This window comes from Miscanthus floridulus, chromosome 1, assembly GCF_019320115.1.
Source record: "Miscanthus floridulus cultivar M001 chromosome 1, ASM1932011v1, whole genome shotgun sequence".
Taxonomy (NCBI): Eukaryota; Viridiplantae; Streptophyta; class Magnoliopsida; order Poales; family Poaceae; genus Miscanthus; species Miscanthus floridulus.
The window spans coordinates 147,802,667-147,827,045 of NC_089580.1; the positions used below are offsets into that span (position 1 = coordinate 147,802,667).

The 24,379-nt window shown below is 43.7% G+C and overlaps 3 protein-coding genes across 3 annotated transcripts; all 3 read right to left on the bottom strand.

Moving 5' to 3' along the window:
- Window positions 1-1,647: 1,647 nt before the first annotated feature.
- Window positions 1,648-6,131, bottom strand: LOC136497369 (putative MO25-like protein At4g17270). The gene is made up of 11 exons (XM_066493162.1): window positions 5,912-6,131; window positions 5,162-5,326; window positions 4,956-5,074; window positions 4,544-4,618; window positions 3,923-4,016; window positions 3,765-3,824; window positions 3,443-3,508; window positions 3,264-3,362; window positions 2,319-2,363; window positions 2,126-2,228; window positions 1,648-1,976 (listed from the first exon to the last, which is right to left on the bottom strand). Exons 1-11 carry the CDS (start codon window positions 6,020-6,022, stop codon window positions 1,915-1,917), a joined length of 999 nt encoding a protein of 332 aa, XP_066349259.1. The 5' UTR covers window positions 6,023-6,131; the 3' UTR covers window positions 1,648-1,914.
- Window positions 6,132-10,559: 4,428 nt separating this feature from the next.
- LOC136543567 (probable galacturonosyltransferase-like 4) lies at window positions 10,560-12,271 on the bottom strand. Its single transcript, XM_066535976.1, has one exon. The coding sequence runs from the start codon at window positions 11,910-11,912 to the stop codon at window positions 10,857-10,859; it is 1,056 nt and encodes a 351-aa protein (XP_066392073.1). The 5' UTR covers window positions 11,913-12,271; the 3' UTR covers window positions 10,560-10,856.
- Window positions 12,272-12,415: 144 nt separating this feature from the next.
- Window positions 12,416-18,505, bottom strand: LOC136543577 (ER membrane protein complex subunit 4-like). Its single transcript, XM_066535981.1, has 6 exons — window positions 18,286-18,505; window positions 18,144-18,200; window positions 17,778-17,931; window positions 16,393-16,490; window positions 16,243-16,308; window positions 12,416-12,688 (listed from the first exon to the last, which is right to left on the bottom strand). Exons 1-6 carry the CDS (start codon window positions 18,397-18,399, stop codon window positions 12,650-12,652), a joined length of 528 nt encoding a protein of 175 aa, XP_066392078.1. The 5' UTR covers window positions 18,400-18,505; the 3' UTR covers window positions 12,416-12,649.
- Window positions 18,506-24,379: the final 5,874 nt, after the last annotated feature.

Below are 24,379 nucleotides of genomic sequence, written 5' to 3' on the forward strand. Positions count from 1 at the left end.
CTCTAGGATGGCGTGGCAGATGTCCTCCCAGCACGCATTGTGCTGGAATGTCTTGCCGTTGTCGAGCTGGAGCTAGTGCAAGTGTAGATGTAGTGCTGAGCTAGTGCGATGCCAGTGGTAGACGTACTAGTGTACACGTACTAGTGTAGATGTAGATGTAGTGCTGAGCTAGTACTAGCTAGTGCGATGCTGAGATAAATTGGTGTATTACCAAATAAAAAATAGGTTAGGTTACTAGTGGTAGACGTACTAGTGTAGATGTAGTGCTGAGTTAGTGCGATGCTAGCTACTCCTGTCATCATGTGATGCTTTTGCTAGGGGATTAGATTAGCTAGGCAGTCTGAAGGTGACATCCGTGCTGTTTCTATTATTTAATGTCACATCATCCATCCATCTATCCATAACGACAGCGAGAGGAGAGAGCATGCGAGCTAGAGTCAGAGACAGAAAGTGTGGGTACTACTACTGGCACTGGACAGGTCTGGCGCACCGTGCACCCACTGTTTGGGACTTAACTGGCACCGGTCGCTTTTCATGTCAGGTCTAGAGCTCGTCGTACATGCAGGTGCGGCAGCCGGCAGAAGCGGGCGGGCATACCTGGCTCTGCCGCGCCACCGATCTTGGCGCGGCAGAGTACCTGGCTCTGCCGCGCCCTGATCTGTGGCGCGGCAGGCCCTGCCACGTCACTAGTCAGCGCCCTCGGTCTTCGCCACGTCATCCTCCTGCCGTGCCACCATGCATGGCGCGGCACAGGCGTTTTGCCGCGCCATGGCAATAGGCGCGGCCAAAAGTGTTAGTTTTGAAAATAAAAAACAAACAGTATTAGATTTAAAATTAGTTTAAAAAAGTGTTAAAAATAAAAAAAATCTCAGTTGTTAACTTGACAATGGCTGTCGTTCGATTTGTTTCGTTTTGTAACTCGGTGCATCCTACTGTATCGTATGCTGCTGCTCGCTTTGGGATTATGAATTTACTGCTACCTGCTTGAATTTGGATGATGTTGTTGTCTTTGCCGTGCCAACGGCTCCTCGTACCGGTTGGTCAGGATGTCCGGTCGGCACTCTCGCATGCCGTAACGCGGTTGGGGGGCTTTCAGTTTCATGGTGTTCTATGAGGGTAGTAAGGACGTAAGGTAATGTCTGGTTGCTGAATACGGTCTCGTACATGTGTTTGTTCACGCTATGTTCGGAGAATTTCCCCAGTGTTATTAGCTATTCTGAGTTTTCTCTGTAATCTCTGAAGGTTAGGACCCTTCTTCCGGCAAAAGGCAGAGCTGAATATAGGTTAGACCCTTCTTCCTGCGAAAGGCAGAGCTGAATAGCTGATTGCTCAGCCGAGACCATAGCTGGCACTCCCAAATTTCTAGTCTTTATAAGCGGCATGCAGATAATCAGAGAAAAAATATTACGAAAAAGTTTGTTTACATAGAGTTTAATTCGGAACAGAGGGAGTAGCATATCCAACAGCGTCCAAATTTGTTATAATTTTTCATGACTATTTGCACGTTGCCTTAAGTTCTGGAGCACTGGATAATTTCCCAGTAGTACCGTCGATTCTACATACTGTGAGTAGTACACTACACGCCACATTGCAATGGCTACACCTTCGCTTTTTCTCAAACAAAACTAAAATTCATTTGACTAGCTATTTCACGATGCGATTCTCTGTCTCTTTTCACTGTATAAATCATGGTACCACAAAATCATCTGTAGAATTCCGTCAAAAGGACAATCCTTTGCTACGGTTTCCTGAGACCAAAAACGAAACCCTCCAAAAAAAGACAACAGCTCTTGAAGGCTACATGTGCAATGTGATATACATGGTTTTGGTCTTGGCAATATATGGCTGACAAGTGCTGAAAGTCCTCCAGAAAGACACTCTTGCATTGCTAAACGGTAACTTGACGCTTTTGAGCTATGCCAGCTTCTGGATTTCCTGAATGATTAGGTCTTTCTCCTCATCAAGTTCATCGTCGCCTGTATAAAGGAGGAAAAATGGCGATCTTAAGATACTTCCATACTTCATTCCTCAACACTATGGTGTTTTAGTCTGTTAGTATCTTGATTCCCCAAGTGGCCAAGTGGTTCCATGTGCAAAAATATAAGATATTCATGCACAACAATACCTTTACTTGTAGGAAGACTGTGGAGTAGCTTCAAAACTTCTCTGCGATTGTCTAGCAAAGCTACAATGATACATCGAGGCTTATTCGGATTGGCAACAAATACCTGTTTGAGCACAGGAAATGGTTAATAGGGGTCATTCAAATGCATAGCCGCATATGCAAAGGTGTTCATGCTTAAAAAAAATCATCATACCTTAAAAACATGGAAGGCACATATTCTGATATTTTTGCTTGAATCCTACAAAAGATGTGGGTTAGAAGAAACAGAGCTACAAGATCAGCTTGAAGTGCATGAAAAAGTTGACTATTTGTGCAGGTTGAGAGCATCTATGATAATGTATTTCTAAGAAATAATAACCTGACTAAATGCACTTCGTGGCATATAAAGGAGAACTGCTGAAACACTTTAGATAGGATGTGTTGTTTTATGAAAGATCAGGAATGACATTGTTGAGCCTTTACTTTAAGCAGTCCTATAACTACTATTACCACCCATCTTATCAAGAAACGGATCTATTATAAGAGCTATTCCCTCCGTTACAAAATGTAGGTCGATTTAGCTTTCTTTGAGGTCAAACTTCTCTAACGTTGATAAAAATTTGTATGAAAAAGATACTAATATATATGAATATACGATACCAAATGAATTCACCATTAACTATTAAGACACATTTCATAGTGGATTAAATTAAATTAATTTAATGTTGCATATGTTGGCGCATCATTATGTAAACTTGGTCAAAGTTTGATAAGTCTGACTTAGAACAAAATTGAAACGGACGAAGGGAGTACCTAAATTGGTCAAGAACTCAAAATTTAAATGTTGTGCAGATATAAGTATAGTTCAAAATGCAGATCCGATACCCAAAAGATTTGCACCTGTACTGATGCACGAGAACCTCAGCGATTGAATGTGTATATAATGCAATAATACCTTTTCCCTTTCAAATCCCTAGTGGAAATCTGGTCTAGTATAATTAAATGTGTAATCTAGACATTCAATTTGTATGGCATGAAGAATATATAATAAGGCAGTAAAGTTATAAATTTAACCTAAGAAGAGACAGTAGTGCAATTATCATATAAATATATTTTTCTCAAGTAATTTCCAAAAGAAGAGAAGTAACATATATCATACCTTTAGTAGATTGATCATAATATTTAAAAAACGAACTTCCACAATGTATCTCTTCATTATTTGAGAGTTAGGAGCCTCCAGTAGAAACTCTGAAAGTAACTGACAACAACAGATGGCAGTATAAGTTTCCTTCTGAAGTGCATGAGATGATAATATAGCTAACCTAAAAATAGTCAAACCTTGATTGCCTGCCTTCTTGTTACATAATTCGTTGACGACAAGAGCCTTGAGTAGAGTTCAAAAAACTGGAAAAGATTACATGATCAGAGTGATAAGCAGAAGCAAACAGAATATATCTGGCATGCATGTATTGACACAATTGCAATACAATTTTTGAGCAAAGGATTAGTGAAGCAACAACATATAGCACATACTTTAGAGTATGGAATAAATAAGATAGATTCAAGCAGTATATGCTTTAACGAAACTTTATCTAAATTTTTTTCTGCTGTCTTTCTTTTGTTGACATGAGCAAAGGTGTATTTCAGAACAAGTAGGGACCTGCTCGTAGTGGGAACTCAAGAACTCTGCGACTACAGCTTCGTGCTTGGTAAGCAGATCCTGCAACAATCTTATCAAGAACGATCATCAATATCGATTCTTCAACCAACAGTAGGAGTTCAAATTACACAGAAAAAAACATGCACATATGGATTTACCTTGAAGGTGTTCAGAGCATCTGAAGCAATATCAAAGTTTGGCAGTTCAACATACTCAAAGAACAGCTCAAAGCTACCAGATTCCAATATGTATCTGAAAGAGCACTTCAAAATCAAATGCATGAAATTTCACTTCAAGTGCTATTGTAGGAGTCTACCTCAAGTTCTAAACAGAGTAGAAAAACTCATTCACTGAATAGACTTTACAGAAAAGCTAGTGTAAGGATGCAGATCTAGCCTGATTGCTGACTTAGTACATAATGTGTTGGAACTAGAAAGATATAAATAAAATGAAGGTTTTATTATATTATTCCCTGTAAAGTTGCGGTGTCTTTTTCATTAAAAAATTCCAAGTATAGATTAGGAAAACAACATATGTCCATTTTCTATCTTGCCTTGTTACAAGTAAATATCATACACCATCAGAGAGCAAGTGACTTTTATGTGCTACTTTATCATAAAAACAGAGAGTTCCAAGCAAGGTAAACCCAAACATATGGATCACCTCAATTTGTTTTCTCTGAGGCATGTAGTGCTATATTTATAAAGGTATGCATGCATCGTCTATTTAAATCATGAATATATGGGAATCACAGTTGAATGGTAGTTTTGAACCCTTACTTTGCAAGCGTAGGATACTTTATGCATTCTCTTAACATATTCCCACAGTTCAATGCAATATCCAAGTTCTTGTAGCTGTTGAAAAAACAACCGTTAAGCTTAATATAAAGGACATAACGCAGAACAAAAAAAAGGGCCAAGAAAATCATAAGCTGGTACCAAAAAAAAACGAAAATCTTGGAACAAAAGGCTCAAAGCTCAACACACTTTAGCTACACGCAAGTAGTTAAAGACACCATTGACAATTATAAAGGTCCAAAAAGGAGAATATGTGACATAAGCTAAGCACAAGCAGCTAGCTAACTACAAGCTTGTTGAAATATATCTTTCTAACCACACTATTACCTCGAAATCACTTTTCATGTATCAATGAATTATTTGTCATGTTAACATCAAGAAATGGATGGCTTACCAACCAACAAGGAAATCTAAAAGCTCCAGATGATTTTCAATATACTGCACGCAGCAATAGGTTTCATCAACCTTCTGCCTAAGCAAAATGCACCAGCAGAGAACCAGATCTTTTCTTACCTGTAAGCACAGAGCTAATAATCAGTTAAACACATCATTGAATTGAAAAAAAAGGTCATGAAGAACATTAAAGGAGAGCTAACGTACTCCCCAACCCAAGGAAGGCAGATTCTGGACGATCAGGGAAATGACGTCCTCCTTGCAAATCTCAAGGGTTATTTGCAGGACCTGCTCTTGATTTGGTTCTACTTCTCCATCACCAAAGATCAACAATCTCAACGACGAGATATTTTTCTCGACCTCTTCCAGAGCCTAACAAGAAGGTGAATACCAATCAGTCTACAAGTAGTATTCTAATAATCTGATAGAGAATTCAAAGTAAACTGAGTTACGTCAAAACAATCAGTTTGCTTTGAGGAGCAAGGAACAAGGGAAATAATCAATCGCATCCTGACATCACGGTGGAGGCAATGAGACAAACAAAACACTACAAGAACATGACACCCTAGCAACTGCATATTTGCTCTACCAATTTAATTTAGCAAATCAGTAGTTCTCTGTTTTATTCAAGCATCATCACGACGAAGGGTTGAGCCATTCCGCATTATCCCATTTGGACCCACCAAAATATGCCAGTAGTGTCACGACCAATCGGAACCCCTCAATTATATAAACAAAACAAAAAGAAGGAAATGATCACCAGGCACATGGGGAGAACCCAACAACGATGATCTTGAGATGACCACCGAAACGAAACTGGCACATCCGATTGAGGATATCCGGAAGCGGGTTCGCATGGATCGATCGGCCTCTAGAATCTAGATCTCCAAAGAAAAGTGCGCAAGAACTACTGAAGAGGAGGCCCGACGTTAGGGGACGGGGAGACTAGGAAATCACCTTGGCGTGGGTCCGCGTGTGGAGCGCGAGGAAGGAGTCCTTGATGGAGCGGACCACCTCCTCCGGCGTCGACGGCCGCAGCCGCGACGCCACGCGGAAGAAGAAGGACATCTCAGCTCTGGCGGTGCCTTTTCCTTCCTTGTCGAGTTGCCGGCGGGCCGACGGCGGACCGCGGACGGGGCGTAATAATGCACACTGGCGTCAATGTACAGGGACGGCCACGGTCGGGCTCGGGCGGTTGCGATTGCGACGCCCGTCAGTCCAAACCAGCGACCAATGGTATTTTCTTTTAAAAAAAAACTAGCATTAGCCAGCCTAAACCAGCACCAGCACCAGTACCAACGAGGCCGAGCATAGCTTTTGCATCTAACCCCCTGCCTGTTACGATACTTCTTTTCACTCCAGATTACTCCTACCTTCTAAAGATTTATGAATTATTTTGAACCTATCTATATGGAGATAAGAGCATCTCCGATAGTTTCAAAAAAATCACTAGGTAAACTAATGAGTTTTTCAAGTGACTAAAAAAACGTTGGGTGTATATTTATTGTCTTCCTCCCACCATTTCTAAAATCTCACTGATAGAAGGTAATTTACATCAAGAATTCGAATTGCCGTGATGGATACGTGCATATATAGCCGTGCGACGAGGTTGTTTTTTTTCCATGTACGGGAAGATTGGGAGTTGAGATAGAAAGTTGTTGAACAGTTTTTTTCAATCTTATCAAAATATTAGATTGAAATGAGTTTTGAAAACTCTCGGAGATGCTCTAATAAGGACAAAAATCACTAACACATGCACAGAAAATTTCACTGATAGTATCCGAATAAAAGCTAGGCATTTTCTAGAAGTAGGGTAGTCACATGCAAAGCATTTTTCAAGGAATAAAGTTAGAGCAATAACCCTCTATTGCATTCAATTGATGTAACCATTGCAGACCGGCTAATGTCCGGACGTTTGGACAGAGGCCCGCGTCTGAATGTCTGTGCTGTGGTTTCCCACGCTCGCACCAGCAATCCACGCCCGCGCTCACAAAAAAAACCAACATATCCCCGTCTGCACCTGGGTTTCACGTGCCCATGCGGGGCTCGCGCCGCTAGACCGTGCGTGGGAACTGCTTGCGTCCCCTCCATTTCTCACGCGCGTATTGCAACATGTGCAACACCCAATCTACTTTTGAAATATTCAGATGCAACAATTACAACAACGTTTGAAGACAAATGAAACATTTGAAATATGCTTCTGAAACACTTGCAAAAACACATGAAAACACTTGAAAACCATTACAAACATACGCAATATCTAGATAAAACACTTATAGCATATGTGTGAAACGTATGCAACATCCAGATAAACACACTTATATCAGTACGTCCAAAAACACATATGAAACATTGGGTACGGACACTTTCAACATACGTGCACAACATATACAATATTCCAATCTACTTTTGCAACATTCGTGTGAGAAACAATTACAACATACCTCTAAAACAATATTTGAAATATACACTTGCCACATGCGTTTTCAACACATCGCAACATCTCCTTGCTGCTTGCGAAATGGAGGCTCGCCGGCGTGTGGAGTTCACCGAAGGCAGCCGCGCCGTCGCCACCATCGACCGGATGGACTCCGCCTACTACAGTCCCCACCACCATCGGATATCTCGTCGCGCAGTGGATCTGGTGGAAGGAGCGGCGAGGCAAAGTGGGGCCGCACGGCTGGGGCACCGCCAGGCCGTCCGTGCGCAGCGCGCGGAGGTGGCCACGCTTTGGGCCACGTCGGGAGAGATGGAGAGAGAGAGAGAGAGAGAGAGAGAGAGAGAGAGAGAGAGAGAGAGAGGAAGGGGAGGCTGGGACGGAGATGCGGACAGTGCGGAGCCAGCAGCGTTGATCGGCGAGGGTGGGAGCGGCGGTGTTGCTTGCGGTGGCCGTAGGTATGGAGCGGAGTGTGCGTCGATGGTTTCTTTTCTTTTCTTTTTGATGCGGGAGAGGGGCGCGAGCGGTGCCACGCGATGTAGGCATCCTGGCGCAGGTCACGGGATGGACGCATGTGTCGTAGCATTATCGTAACCATTGCACTGATGCCCTCTAGATACATCATATCTTTCACTGCCAGATATCATGCCGTGTCTCTCCATGTAAAATCAGTGTTACGCAACACAAAACTTTATGTCTCTGTCCCTTGCATCTTTTTACTAACTCTACCTTACCTCCACGCCTCTACACAAATAACCTATCAGGAAAAATATATGCTAATTGTAATGCTCAGAATTACTTATTCTAAACAAGTTATTTGTACATGTGTTTACAAATTTACTGACACGAATATCCACAACTACATGTGAAACATAAATAAGAACCTGTTTGGTGCGGCTCCGCTCCGCGTGCTCCCGTGCCGGAGCCGGAGCCCTTTTGCCGAAGCCCAAAATCGTGGCTTCGCCTACCGTACGAGAAAACGGCTCCTCCTCACTCATTCCACGCTGGAAGCACTCCTACAACCTGCATCGTTTGGTGCGGCTCCACTGCCGGAGCCGGAGCCAGAGCAGCGCAGGAGCCGCACCAAACAGGTCCTAAATATATATAGACTGCATGAGAAATATACAATTTACGCAACAGACATATCGTGGCGAGAAGGATAAAGTTAACCATAGACAGACCAAGTCGCAGAAAAAAAAAACAAAATCATTGAGCGAACGACAATAGCCTTTAGAAATCTATATATGGTTAGGTAGAGAAACTACCTATTATATTAGAAAAAAAACTAGACTAAGCAATACAACAGAGCAGGGCTCCTGGAAGAGCCTCACAAAAAGTAGCAAACAACAAGACAGCAACTAAACACAAGAGAGCGGCCGGAATCTACGTGGTTTATTTTCCTCTCCTACATTCTTGTCCCTCTTTTCAAAGTAGTACACTAATTTTTCTAAAGTGGAAAATCAGTTGAAATTAGGCCAAGTCTCAATGGATTTTTTTTATTTTTAACCTTTATTAAAAACAAATTTTAAATATAACACCGTTGCTTTTTTATTTCCGAATCTAATCAGTTTGGCCGCGCCTAAGTCCCTGGCGCGACCAAAACACACTGCCGCGCCACATGCATTGGTGCGGCACGATCTGCTACGTCGGACGACGATTTCCACTTGGAAAAGCTTGCCGCGCCACTCCCGTTGGCGCGACAGCACCGTAACCAGGCGCTAAAAAGAAATGATTGTTCTAAGGCGACAAGAGCTTGTACGCAATTAATATACTGCTGAAACTTTATATTATTTTCTTTGGACGTCTTAATGACCTCAAATAGAAAAACTCGAAACTATAAAGTTGTAGATTTTATTAAAAGCTACAACTTTCGTATAGAAAGTATCTTCATTTGACACCATATAAGAAAGATATGATTTTTCCAAGGCGACAAATGTTTGTACGCTATTAATATACTGCTGAAAATTTGTTTAATTTTTTTGAGCATCTTAATGACCTCAAATAAAAAAAAACTCAAAACTAGAAAGTTGTAGATCTCGTCGGGAGCTACAATTTTCATATAAAGATCATCTCAATCCGAGATTATATGAAAAAGATATAATTTTTCTAAGTTTGCGCTTGCCGCGCCAGTCTGGTTGCGCGCTGTGCTACAGTGTTGCCACACCCATGGAAGTGGCGTGGCAAGCTTTTCCACGTGAAAATCGTCGTCCGACGTGGCAGATCGTGCCGCGCTGATGCATGTGGCGTGACAGTCTGTTTTGGCCGTACCAGGGACTTAGGCGCGGCCAAATGGGTTAGATTCGAAAATAAAGGCCCCATTCGCTGGTCTGAAACTTGGCTGAAAAACACTGTTCCGACTGAATTGTTGTGAGAGAGAAACACTGTTGGCTGGTTTGATGAACAGTGCAATGGGAGGGGAACCAGCCGGCTGAACTTTTCAGTTCAGACCAGCGAACTGAGCGAAAAAAGCAGCGGTGTTAGATTCAAAATTTGTTTAAAGAAAGATTAAAAATAAAAAAAATCTCTATGGGAGTTTTATTCCCATTTAGGCCTCATTCGTTTAGGGTGAATTGAAGGTAGGAAATAATCCACTGATCATTGCTATAAATAAACCTGCCATTCCATCTAGAACTGTTACATGCACCCGTTCCTAAGTAAACGAAGGAGCCCTTAATACAGTGACACATCGGCAAATCAGATAACTAGCCTTACAAAGGGTTGTAGGTGGGACATTGTGTCACTCTTTTATTACTACCTCTAGTCGGTATTACATGTCGTTCATGCATACAGATGTCAGGACATGTAATGCCGAACAGAGAGAGTAATAATATTTTAATAAAAGAGGCGGAGTCCATAAGCAAAAATCTATGTTGTGATAGCGTAGCGAAGATTATTTTTTGTCCTCTTTAGCAAAATTTAAAGTATTTAGGATTTAGGATTTCATCGAAGAACAAAAGTCCTGACCTTAAAATATTTAGGACATGTAATGCTGTTTACGTTCCAAAAGTCCTGACCATCTTAAATGATTTTCCTCAAACTCCTGTTTAAGTAAAATATAGCAGAGCTCTTGCCCTTTCATTCAGAAAGCAGAAAAAATAGAGCTATGTAAATATGCATTCGTTAAGTACTACTCTAGGAGTATTTACCAACCTGTACTGCATACGGAATCTGTGTGTTGTATTAACATGAACTCGAAATATACAGTAAAATAGTACATACATTTGTCAGCATGAGCTTCCCCACCATGCATACTAATAATAATCTGTACAAATTTACAACATGATCTATATATATACAAAATTAAGACGGTGAATTGCACTTGCACAGTATAAATTAAAAGTTCGAAGAGAGAGCCATCCATGCATGCATTGTTATGCTTCTTCCCCTCTGCAAGATCGAACTGTCCTACCATTGTTAGTAGCTCCTCAGGTGGAGGTGGTGCATGCTCACGTCACGGCTCACCAATCACCACTCGTCGATCACCGGCGACGAGTAACGGTAGAGGTCGTAGGGCGCCCAGAGGTAGTCGACGGAGCACGGCCGCCGGGCGTCGAGCCGGAGCCAGGGCTTACCCTTGCCGCTCCAGTGAAGGAGGCTGATAGGGCCCGGGTGGAGACCCCGGCAGCGGCCCTCGACGTTGTCGCCGCCGAGCCCGTGCTGGTTCCACCGGTGGTCCACCGCCCGGATGTGGCCCGCGAAGACGAGCAGGAACGGCGGCAGCGAGCCGAGGTGGTAGATCCGGCGGCGCTTCTGCACGGCCATCCACTCCTCCACCCGGCGCGTGTACCCGCCGGCGCGCCACTTGTCGACGTCCATGACCATGACGCCCGTGTTGAAGTAGCAGGGCCGGCGGCCGTGGAAGGTGCCGTTGAGCGCCGGGTGCGACCAGAAGGCGTCCGTGAAGTAGTTGCTGAAGTTGGCGTGGCAGTACTCGGGCGCCGCCACCACGTGGCCCGCGAGGTCGACGGACGCCAGCGTCCGGACGTCGTCCACCACGATCACGTCGGAGTCGAGGTACGTGACGCGGCGCACGTCGGGCGGGAGCGTGTCGGCGAGGTAGACGCGCGCGTAGTTGAGCGGCTGGTCCAGCTCCTGCCGCACCGACCGGGAGATGCGGTCGCGGACGCGCGACGGGTCGAAGCGGTACACCCGGAGGTCGAGGAACGGGAACGAGGCGCGCAGCGCTGCGGCGAGGCCGTGGTCGTCGGCGTCGGCGGCCAGGAAGTGGAACGCCACGCTCTCGGGGCACGCCGTGTGCTGCAGGATGGACAGCACCGCGGCCATGGTGCCGCGGAGGTAGTTGGCGTCCAGCGTCATGGCGATGTCCACCCGGCCGTCGCCGTCCGCCGTGCCGCACTCGGGGCCGTTCCGGAACGCGGGCGCCTCCCTGAACATGAGGACGGAGGAAGGCTGCCGGATCATCATGGTGCCAACGCGGGCGCCGGTGACCGCGTGACTGTCGCTCAGGATAACAACAACAAAGATGGCGATAACTACTACTATGGCACAATTTGAAGGCATTGTATTGTATGGCGCCGCCGGAGAGGGGGCACGCAAGGACCGAAAGGCGGCCGGCCGACTGGGGCTGCCGGCGACGCAGGTGGCAGTGGCGAATGAACACGTAGCGGGGTAGGTGGTGGCCGCCCTGGTCCTCGGAGATGGTGCGTGAAGGGTTTAGGAGGCGAGGGGGGCCACCATGGGAATGGTGGGGAAAGGAGGCAAAGGAGCGGAAGGCCAAGGGCTACATAAAGGCCGCAGCAATGGAGGGGCGGAGGGCCAGGAGACAAGCTAGGAGTGGAAGGGAAGATGCATGGTGGCTAACGCCTGCTTGCCGGCTTTGGGTGCTGCCTATACTTGGAGACAAGCTGGGATCATTCCGTTGCCTATTCATGGATATGGCTATTGCATGCATGGAGCGCCAGAAAATTATCCAGCAGATGCATGTGGAATCAGCTAGCGGCTGCTGAAATTAAGCAGCAACATATTCTTTCTTTTCTGAAACAAGGGTAGCAAAGGAACCAAGGGAAATGAACAAACTATCTATAATAAACTCTTGTCTGTTACTGTCCAGTGGAAATCCTGCAACTTTGCTGCACGGTCGCAAATTCGATACAACCGCATCTAGAAAATATATTAGTACAAATCCACAGACAAAAAAAACTGCACTTCTCGTGTATTCAGGAGTGCAGGGTAAAATTTCACTCGGTATTGATGTAATATTACATCTAGTAAAACAAGTTCAAAAGTGGAAATGGACATTAAATTAAGGGGACCCCTCCTCCGGCATACTCAACCTCCTGAAATATGAAACAAAAGAAAGAGAAAGAAACCAATTTAGGCAACCAATATAAGCTGGGTCATGGATTACATTCGGCTCACATATTAAAGTTTGGGTTTAGTCATCATGGCAAGATTATCACATTTAATTTCATTAAGCAAGCATGCACTCTAACAAAATGTTTCACTGGCAATACAACTATACAAGTAGTCAGATCAGCTAAATCAGTTCCATACTACAACCAGCAATCACGTATGATTCTGGCAAAGTTTCGTTTTAATTGTGCAGAAAAGAAACAGTCTCACAATGTTTTCAAACAAATATTCTCTAGGACAACTTCACATAAAAATGGAGTAGGAGTTTTGATTGATAAGAGCCTCAAGGATGGTGTGGTGGAGGTGAGAAGACAAGGGGATGGGATCATCTTAGTTAAACTTGTCATTAGTGATATGGTCTTAAACGTAATTAGTGCGTATGCCTCCAAGTAGGCCATGATGAGAGTACTAAGCGGCTTTTCTAGGAAGACTTAGATCGCTTGATTAGAGCTGTCCCTAGTAGCGAGAAGCTCTTTATAGGAGGTGATCTTAATGGCCATGTAGATACATCAAGTGCAGGTTTCGAGGCGGTACATGGGGGTTTCGGATATGACAGTAGGAACCAGGAGGGAGAGGAAGTCTTAGACTTCGCCATAGCTTTTGATCTGATGATAGCTAACACTTTCTTCCGTAAGAGACAATCCCATTTAGTGACCTTTAGTAGCGGTCAGTACTCTAGTCAAATCGACTTTGTCCTTATAAGAAGGAGGGATAAACGAGCATATGTGGACTGTAAGGTGATACCTGGAGAATGTGTGATCGCTCAACACAAGCTGGTGGTGGCTGACTTCCGCTTTCTGGTGCAAGCTCGTGGGAACAAACAAGCTAGGGTTGCTAGAACGAAGTGGTGGAAATTAGAAGGGGAGGCATCGAAGGTCTTTAAGGAAAAGGTCATTGAAGAGGGCCCTTGGAATGATGAAGGCGATGCAAACAGCATGTGGGAGAAGATGGCAACATGCGTTCGGAAGGTTGCTTCATAGGTGGTTGGAGTGACCAAAGGGAGTGGATGCGACTCGAAAGACACTTGGTGGTGGAATGAAGATGTGTAAAAGGCTATTAAGGAAAAGGAGTGTTATAAGCGCCTGTATCATGACAGGTGTGCAAACAACATAGAGAAGTACAAGGTGGCAAAGAAGACTGCAAAACGAGCGGTGAGTGAGGCAAAGGGGGGGGGGGGGGCTATGAGGACCTTTACCGACGTTTGAGTACGAAAGGAGAGAAGAACATTTATAGGATGGCTAGGGCTCGCGATAAGAAGACAAGGGACTTCAACTAAGTCAAGTGCATAAAGGATGAGAGAACGGCTCTTGGTGAAGGAGGAGATCAGACATAGATGGCAAGAGTATTTTGATAAATTGTTCAATGGTGAAAACGAGAACACCACCATTCAGCTGGACGACTCGTTTGATGACACTAACAGGTGCTTTGTGCGGAGGATTCAAGAATCAGAGGTCAGAGAAGCCTTGAAAAGGATGAATGAGGGCAAAACGATGGGCCCTGATGGTATCCCATTCAAGGTGTGGAGATGTCTCGGGGATATAGCTATAGTATGGCTAACCAAGATGTTCAACCATATTTTTTGTTCGAACAAGATGCCTGAGGAGTGGAGAAGAAGCATATTAGTACCAATCTACAAGAACAAGGGAGATATCAAAAGTTGTACTAATTATCGGGGAATTAAGTTGATGAGCCACACTATGAAGTTATGGGAGAGAATCATCGAGCAGCGCCTGCGAGGAACGACGTAGATATCAACAAACCAATTTGGTTTCATGCCTGGAAGGTCAACCACAGAAGCAATCTTCTTAATAAGATAGGTTATGGAGCGGTTTAGAGAGCAGAAGAAAGACCTCCACTTGGTTTTCATTGACTTAGAGAAAGCTTATGACAAGATACCAAGAAACGTTATGTGGTGGTCTTTGGACAAACATAAAGTCCCATCAAAGTACGTGACCCTCATCAAGGACATGTACAACAATGTTGTGACTAGTGTTCGAACAAATGATGGTAACACAGATTACTTCCTTCCCGATTAAAATTGGACTTCATCAAGGGTCAGCCTTAAGCCCGTACCTCCTTGCTTTGGTAATAGATGAGGTTACCAAAAACATACAAGAGGATATCCCTTGGTGTATGTTGTTCGCTGATGATGTAGTGTTAGTGGACGAAAGCCAAGCGGGAGTAAATAGGAAACTAGAGTTATGGTGGCAGACCCTTAAGTCTAAAGGTTTTAGATTGAGCAGAACTAAAACCGAATACATGAGATGCGACTTTGGCGGAGTTATACAGGAGGAGGGAGATGTGAGTTTGGAAGGTCAAGTAGTGCCTAAGAAGGATACCTTTCGTTATCTGGGATCGATGCTACAGAGGAATGGAGATATTGATGCGGACGTTAGCCATAGAATCAAAGTAGGGTGGATCAAGTGACGACAAGCTTCTGGCATTTTTCTGTGACAAGAGGGTACCACAAAAGCTAAAAGGCAAGTTCTATAGAACGACGATTAGACCGGCTATGTTGTATGGAGCAGAATGTTGGCCTACAAAGATTCGACATGTTCAACAACTGAGTGTTGCAGAAATGCGTATGTTGCGATGGATTTGTGGTCACACAAGAATGGACCGAGTTCGGAACGATGATATACGTGATCGCCTAGAAGTAGCACCAATTGAAGAAAAGCTTATCCAACATTAGTTGAGGTGGTTTGGTCATGTCCAAAGGAGACCTCCAGAGACACCAGTGCATTATGGAGTCCTAAGCCAAACTAATAATATGAGGAAAGGTAGAGGAAGACCCAAATTAATATGGGGGGAGACAATAAAAAGAGATTTGATAGCTTGGGATATACCTAGAGATCTATGTTTGAATAAGAGTACTTGAAAAGCAGCTATTGAAGTGTCTGAACCGTGACTTGGGGTTCTTGGTGGGTTTCAACTCTAGCCTACACCAACTTGCTTGGGACTGAAAGGCTATGTTGTTGTTGTTGTATTCTCTAGGACTGCCCAATTACATGATTTTCAGGCAGTTCATAGATAGTGCCAAAGATGCATTGTGACACAGATGAGACTATGTTCCATCTGATATCAAAACCAGTGCAAGCAACTATTAACGACTAATACCAGTTTAAGTAATACAGAGTTACACACTGTTACTTACAGTATCCAACTAACAATTATTAAAGCGAAGAATACTTTGAAACTATCATAAAAAACCTAAAGATGAGTGAACAATGTCAACACTAAGGGCATGTTTGGATACACATGGCTAGTTACTAGTTGGGCTAAATATTAGCCACAATTAGATATGGTTGGCTAGCTAGTTGGCTAACAACGAGTCAAAAAATTAACCCACCTATTAGCTCTCCTGTTTGGACGCACTAGAGCTAATTTGAGCTAAAATTAGCTCATGGTATGCAAACATGCCCTAAACACTGAAGTCAGGGAATTTAGTTCGTATGGTGTAAGGCTATCAGAAGCATACCCGAGCAGGAGCCAGTGAAGATACCCAATCTGATGGATTTGTTGGAAGAAGGCCCAATGTATTAAGCTGTAGAAGCAGTCATATCAGAACTTCAAATGCTTAGAGAAATACAAGATAATTATGTATAACTAGACATGTAAAAGAGCTCACCTTCCATACACCCAAACCCATGGCAGCTAAATTGAGGGCAACAAAGAGTAACTTAGGAGCAATAGTATCCACCCTTGGGTCCTTAAATGGTTCAAAAACTGCAAAGAGAACAACTGTTTATAAGAAAATACTCAATGCTAAATTGCTTAGAAACTAAGAATATCACTCAGTTTGGAATGACTACAATATATGCTTGATTGGACCTAAGAAATCAACTGAAGTATGCCAAGCTAGTATATTTCCTGTTTCCAAGAGAACTTCAGAAATATGGAGCTTGACAGAAGAAATGCCCTTTCCATATTGATCAACACCACATTGGTCATCTTGTTATAGTTTTTTATTTGCAATTTTATCCATTCACTTCCCTTCATAAAGCACACCCATAGCTGACCACATTATGGACCAAAAGCAAATAATTTGGCATGATTAATTGCATTTCAACACACACTGCATTAAGCCAATTCTGTTCTTCTCTGTAGTTCCATGTGCTGACTAACATAACGAACCAAAGCAGCATATAAGTGAAATATGTGGCTATTGTTACACTAGATGCACTATTGCAAATAATATTAAAGTATTTCAAATAAGATTTAGGGAATAAGATAACCTTATTGCACTGCATTGGAGACTCCTAAGTCAATCTGTATGTGCAGAATTTTCAGCTTTCAATAAGCCTTAAAGTGAAACTAACATTGCATTCTTTTATGTGGGCATACCAAATATGAAAAAAATGCACCAACGGAAGACTGAAGAGAACACGATGATGTCCTGGAAAAGTGTATTACTAGAGAAAAGCAGAAAGCCGATCACGAAAATTTTAGCCATCCCATGATATGGCTGTGCTTTATGCTATTCATTCACCAAGTTCACAGTGATGCTATTATGAGCAGCAGCATAAAAGGTACCCTTATGACCCGCTTCTGGCACACATTCTTTTCTGAATTGCAAATTTGCAATAGTACATATGTTACAGAACTAGTAAACATAATAATTCACAGGAACTCAATTCAGCCTTTTAGGAATGATTAATGTTGTGTATGATTTACAAACTGTACAAGGGTTACAAGCATAAAACATCGTCTTATTTGTCAAAACTAAAATGCACACCTAGAAGTTACTTGCACATCCAGAATGACTCAGAGCACACATCAAGTGGTGCATGTTCCTAAATGATTTAACTTGAACATGAAGGCTTAAAAGAAGTTAGATGGCAGTCCGTGGATAACATTGAGTGCCTTTGTAGCTCAGCTAAGCTAAGCTAAATTGCTAAGTATGGGCTTAAATACATAATATATACAAGTTGCCCATAAAACAGTCCTAAAGTGTCATGGATTTACAAGCCGAAGATAGATCATATCACTTGGGTGAAACCATAAAAGCAGTACCTTTCCCAACGGATCGGAACGCGTTGAGGGGTTGCCACAGAGCAGAGAAGGTAATCCCGATGCTGAAGAGGTGGACGGTGCTCCCTGCCATCCACATCATGAATCCCATCATCATCAGGTTCTTGAACGGTGCCTGCGCGACTTCCCAAGCTTTCTGCTCACATCAGGGAGCACACACAGTTAGATAGCAATTCCAAAGCCTAGAACTACGTAGACGCTAACTCTAGATAATCACTGAGGACGGCAAAGTTATCAAGATCTGAGCTCTTAAGAAACTGTACGATATGTTATCGTAGCGGGCAGGTCGCGCTGACCGCGGCCTGGATCTACTAGACCAAGCACAAATATGGTACCGATCGAACGAACCTGCGCCTTCCATGCAGTCTCGGAGTCCTTGCGCTGGCGCGCACCGGCGGCGTCGTCCTGCGAGCCAGAGCAGGCACGTGAATTGCGTGCGGGACACAGAGCAAAGCAGCGAAAAGGACGAACGGGGAGGAGTAGGGGTTACCGCGTCGGGCGCGGATCTGGTGAAGCCGGGCGGGTCGGGGACGGCGGGGGAGGAGGAGGAGGCGTCGGGGAGCTCGACCGCCCAGCGGCGAGCGAGGCCCTTTCCCTTCTCCATCGCCGGCGGGCCTATGCTCGGGGATCGACGACCTGGTGCTCCGCCAACGGCGTTTTTGCGGCCGTCTGCGTCTGGGCTCGAGACGGGGCCGAGTGCTAGTCCGAGTTGCAGCCTCCAACTAGTGGGGCCGTGAGTTTTATGGATAGGCCCTCGACAGTGTAATGTGTTAATTTATGAGTCCAGTAGGACTTAAGAGTTAAGACTGATCGATTCGGAAAAGAGTTTGGCCTGGTCCTGGTCCGCTTCGGTTCGATTAGGCCACGTTTGGGTAGTGTTTAGTTCGTAAAATTTTGCAAAATTTTTCAAGGTTTTTCGTCATATCGAATCTTTAGATGCATGCATGAAGCATTAAATATAAATAAAAAATAAAACTAATTACATAGTTTAGACGAAATTCACGAGACGAATCTTTTAAATCTAATTAAACTATGATTAGACAATAATTCGTACCATTTCGCCAAAAAATTCGTTAACTAAACAAGGCCTTGGCTACTTGGGAATTTGGGATAATCGCATATCCAGGCAAATGGGTATCCGAAGTTCAGGGACCGATCTTAGAATTCTAGCCCAATAAAATTGCTAGTAGTTTTTTTAGAATAAAATTGCTAGTAGTTTAAGTTTTCTTATTAAATCATTTTTTAAATTTAACCAAATTTAAGAAAAAAATGTAAAGACTTATGTTACAAATTAGTATCATCAAATATGCCATAAAATATATTTTCATAATATCCTTATTTGGCTTCATAAACATCTGTTATCTTTTTCTAAAAATTCAGTCAAATATAAAAATAACTTCAGGTAATTTAAAGAATAAATTTATTCATATACAAAAAGAATATTAAATTAATAATAAAAAAGACTTTTCTCTGTCGCTCCTACAGAAAGACTTTGTTGGGGTCATGGTACGGGTATGTTGTACGTTTCTTAAGTCTGGGACAAAGGGTATATAGCTTGATCTGGTTTCTTCCATTAATGAAACACGTAGCAAGTGTAATGGGAACGTGTTCTCGGAATAATAAATATGATCCTAATTAAATTAGTTGATATCATAAATGACTTAATTAGCACAAGTTTTCATTTAACGTAAAACTTAGAAAGTTCTAAAATAACAATAAAGATAAAATAGATAGCTAACTCGTCATGCAGCCTCTCCTCTTTTTCTTCTTCCATCAGTTGAATTTAGGGCCTCAAATTTTCATCAAGTGGCTGAAAGGTCCTAATATAGCTAGATGGGGTGAATAGCCTATTTAAAAAAACTCTACAAAACACTAGAGCAATTGATTAGTACAACCAACGGCGTAATATAATTTTGCTCTAGCTATAAAAGGGTTGCAAGCCATCTATCCCAATAATTCTAGTTGCTATGATCACTAGGCACACACAAGAGCTAAGTCACCACTCACTAAGCTAGTATGCTCTCAAAGACTAACTAAAGAGCCACACTATCCAAACTAAAAAGCGCTCAAAGACTAACTATACTAAAGAGATTGGCAACTAGTTTGCAAGAAATATAAGGGAGTGGGTAGGGTGATTATATCGTCGTGTCGAGGAATGAACCAATCATAATATAAAGTCAATCCAATCATCGAGAGAATTTTAATCCACAAGAGACAATCAATTTTTCTCCCGAGGTTTACATGCTTGCCAGCACGCTAGTCCCCGTTGTGTCGACCAACACTTGATGGTTCGACGGCTAATAGGTGTTGCACAAACCTAGTCCAACAAATGGACACCGCAAGAACCTACTCATATGTGAGGTAACTCAATGACACGAGCAATCCACTAGAGTTAACTTTTGGCTCTCCGCCAAGAAAGGTACAAGATCACTCATAGTCACCAGAGCCGACCACGAACAATTACTAACACGTGTCGATGCTTCTCCGCTGCTCCAAACCATCTAGGTGGCGGCAACCACCAAGAGTAACAAGAACTCCACAGCCACAACGATCCCCAAATGCCACTACATGTAATTACTCAAGCAAATGCACTAGGAATCACTCTTAATCTCACCATGATGATGAATCAATGATGGAGATGAGTAAAAAATATTTGCTTAGCCTCACAAGAATGTCAAGATTATCATAGTGCTAAGAAAGTAAGCCTCAAGCCGGAAAACCCCTTTAAATAGAGCCCCATGGTTTAAAGAGTCGTTGGCCTATCACAGGCCTGACCGGATGCTGCGACCAGACACTGCCCTGCATTCGGTCGGGGTGAGTCCGGTCACCCGATGGACGCCATGCGTCCCGCCTTTGAATGTCAGCCGCTCATCTCCAATGGTCACTTAGTAGATTGCTCACGTGTTAAGTTGTGACCGGACGCGCTGCTCAAAGTGATCGGATTCAGGGCCACGTAGAGTCCGATCGAGTCCAGTAAGGCACCAGAGATGTTTTATTATGACCGGACTCGTCCGCTCGAAGTTGACCTGATGCACCCATGTCTTCGGTCAACACTTAGCTCCTCTACACGCTCGCGATGTTGACGCCAGCGTACGTCAACCACGACCTGATGCATGCCCTGCGCGTTAGGTCGCGCGCTGTCGCTAGCGTCCTGTCACACCCAATTTTAAGGATAAAATTGAATGCACAAAACTCGTGTGTGCCTAGGAAACAATCACACACACAAGCTGACAAATTACATATAGTATCATCACGGTGTCTCATATATCAGAGTTATAATAAAACTTAGTCTTATACATCACAGCAGAAAGATAAAAAGATAATAAACTCTCGTGGGCTTTGTCACAGGGAAGGTCAACTGGTTGACCACAAGCCTAATAATCCTCCGGGAAATCCTCATACCCGTTGTCATCTGTTACCCATCCGGGATTTTTATCCAAATAAAGAAAATAAACAAGTGTAAGTACATTCCGTATTTAGCAAGCTAACATGGGGTTATGAAGCTCAAAAAGGATAGACTCTGGTTTACTACAGTTAGCATTTTTAATAGGTCAAGCTTTTATTCTCAAGTATTATCAAGTTATGCTTAAACTCCCATTTAATTCCCATAAGAACATATATCGGGGTCAAGTGTACCATATATCATCATTGAACAACTTTAAATGATCATCGACAAGTAACCAGTTATTCTGTGAGTTTTCCGGGCTGCTCGTAACCGTGAGCACGACTGTTATAACAGTTTGTTACCCTCTGCAGAGGTGGTGCATATTCATCGCGAGTCGTGATCCTCATATGTCCGGGTTAATTACTCCCATGTCACTACCAAGGTGAGCGGGCAGGGTACACTATGAAGCCATTTCATAGGTTTCCCTAACAAGTTAGGGCCGCTAGATTTCCTTGGCAGGCAGATGTAGGAACCCCCCTTTCCTATGGCACATATCCATCGTGGCTATACTCATAGGAACATAGGCAGCCCTATACCCAAAGTGGTAAGCCTCATTTGCGCCAAAAAGGTAACCTCTAACTAGTTAGGAAAGATCCTATTACTGAGCTAAAGTCAGAGCCATATAACTCTCCCGGTTGCACTATCAGTCCCAGCTTTTGCCGACAGATAAGTCCTTATGGAGGGCCGGGAGCAACATGAACAAAGGTCATTTGCACTTTCGCCCTATGGAACAGTTGTTTAAATCATGTTACTCACTTTGTTCCATAGTATCATTCATCAACATGTATGTCAAGTTCAGTTAGAGCACTCGCAATCTATCCATATGCATTTAACCCATAGGAGACAAAGAACAGGATAAACAATCACTAGGATGTCCTTACGGGTATCAAAATTAGACACATGCAAATGAGTAATTGATTAAAGTGAAATAGGACATCAAGGAAGGCCCATGCTATACTTGCCTTGGTTCACAAACTCGTGCTGGTCCTGCTGGTCGTCGAAGAGTTCTTGGTCTCCAACATGTTTCTCACCGTCTGAACGCGACCAACACGGCAACATACAACATTCCAAAAGCATTTATGCAAAGCAAACATTCCTATCATTAGAACAGTACACCAACAGTATTGAAAATAAGATAAAATATTTGTAAACATATTCTACGTCTCGCTATGATCACGTCAACGCGAAGTTCACAAAAATCGGAGCTAAATAGCGAAAGTTATGATTTAAACGGGTTTTCCTATAGCCATATATTTAATTAAATCTAATCATGAAATTAAAAAGTTTCAAACTTAACTAACAGTAGTTCTAACATGTAGATTATGAAATTACAAAGCTAACGCAATTTGAATGGATCAATTCAGAGCTAAAACGACAATTTTATAAGCGAAACAGTTCAAATGGCATTTCTGTAAATACTGAAAACGTAATTTTGACTTAATCCGTAGAGTTTACGCTTTCCAAACGGGATTGCGCATTCGGGGAAATACGCTTTGGACTGCGGGTTAGGACTTAGAAAAGTCTAGGGTCTCTTTTGAAAAATAGCCACGTGAAGGGGTAACTTCTAATCCTGGCCGTTGATCTCGCGATGGGCGGTTAGGATCGGCCTGGGGAGGGACGGCCGGCCGGAACAGTGTCACCGGTGGCCAGGCGCCATTACCGGCGGCGTGGAGGTCACGGTCGTGCGTGGTTAGGGTCTAGGGTTCACCAAATGGACATCCAAGGGCATCGGTGAGCGTGGGGGAAGAAGGGGGGTCGTGGCCATGCCGTTTCGGCGGCCGGGAACGGCGGCTAGCGCGGTGGCCGCCATGGCTAGTGACCATGGCTCGCGGAGCTCGCAGCCAAGGCTTGAGAAGCCAAGAAATGAGAAACAAAAAGCATGGGAGGAGAGGGGAGAGTACGGCGATGCTCACCGCGGTGAAAACCAGAGCGGAGGCGGCTCAGTGACGGAGGTTCGTGCGGAGGCGGACGGCGGAGCTCGGAGACCTCAGGGCGACGGTTCTCATGGGCACGGCGACGCGAGAGGGAGCGAGGAAAAACAGCAGTGGATGTGGGGACAGCCTCGGCTTCCTTTTGTAGAGGCAAGGGCGCGAGGGGGGCGCTCCCACGACGCCGATCGTGGGCGGCGGTTGCGGCTACGTGGTTGACAGGCGCGGGGCGAGCGGGAGGTTGGGGGCGGCGCCGATAGGTGGGGCCAGGCGGTCAGTGGCTGGGCGCGGGCACAGGCGCGCGGCAACGGTTGGCGCGGCTACTGGGCTGGCGCGGCTGCTGGGCCGAGCGGCCGAGGCACGCGGCTGGGCCGACGATTGGCGGGCCGAGCGGGGAAATGGGGAGAGGGGCCAGCGGGCCGAAAACAAGGAAGGGGAGGAGATGTTCATTTTTCCTTTTTATTTTCCAAACAAATTTTCCCAAAAGCATTTTCAAATAATTTTTTGAATTCATTTGAACTCTAATTCAAGAACAATCATCCCATGAATAAATATTGCAGCAGCATGTATGCATCCAAAAGTTTCTAATCTTATAATTGATTTTAATTCTCCAAAAATTATTAATTTCCTATAATTGAATGCACACTTATTAACATAATTAAATCAAATTTACTTATTTTAAAAGAATGAAAAATTTTGGGTGTTACAATTCTACCCCCCTTAAGATGAATCTCGTCCTTGAGATTCGGGTGATTGCTTACTCAAACAGTTGGGGATAAGTCTTTCTTAGATCCTCTTCTCTTTCCCAAGTAGCCTCATCCTCTGTATAACGATTCCACTGCACCTTGCACATCTTTACTGTTCGGCTTCTCGTAACTCTTTCGGCAGTTTCCAAGATCTTTATCGGATACTCTTCATAAGTAAGATCTTCCTTGACAACAAGTTCTTCCAAGGGAATTTGTTCTTCTGGTACCCTTAGACACTTTTTCAACTGGGAAACATGGAACACGTCGTGCACACCGGACAAGCTCTCAGGCAGTTCCAACCGATAAGCTACTTCTCCACGTCTCTCTAGGATCTTAAAAGGTCCTATATACCTTGGTGCTAACTTTCCCTTCATATTGAATCTTCTCACACTTCTCATTGGTGACACTTTTAAGTACATATAATCACCAATCTCAAAAGTCAGCTCTCTTCTGCGGGTATCAGCG

Coding starts and splice junctions, on each gene's coding strand:
- LOC136497369 (XM_066493162.1), bottom strand. CDS start 6,022: ATGTCCTTCTTCTTCCGCGTGGCGTCGCGGCTGCGGCCGTCGACGCCG. Junction 3,363..3,442: donor CAAGAAGGCAGGCAATCAAG/GTTTGACTATTT, acceptor TGTTGTTGTCAG/TTACTTTCAGAGTTTCTACT. Junction 2,229..2,318: donor GTGCCTTCCATGTTTTTAAG/GTATGATGATTT, acceptor GTGCTCAAACAG/GTATTTGTTGCCAATCCGAA.
- LOC136543577 (XM_066535981.1), bottom strand. CDS start 18,399: ATGGAGAAGGGAAAGGGCCTCGCTCGCCGCTGGGCGGTCGAGCTCCCC. Junction 17,932..18,143: donor AGACTGCATGGAAGGCGCAG/GTTCGTTCGATC, acceptor TGATGTGAGCAG/AAAGCTTGGGAAGTCGCGCA. Junction 16,491..17,777: donor GTTCCGATCCGTTGGGAAAG/GTACTGCTTTTA, acceptor TTCTCTTTGCAG/TTTTTGAACCATTTAAGGAC.
- LOC136543567 (XM_066535976.1), bottom strand. CDS start 11,912: ATGCCTTCAAATTGTGCCATAGTAGTAGTTATCGCCATCTTTGTTGTT.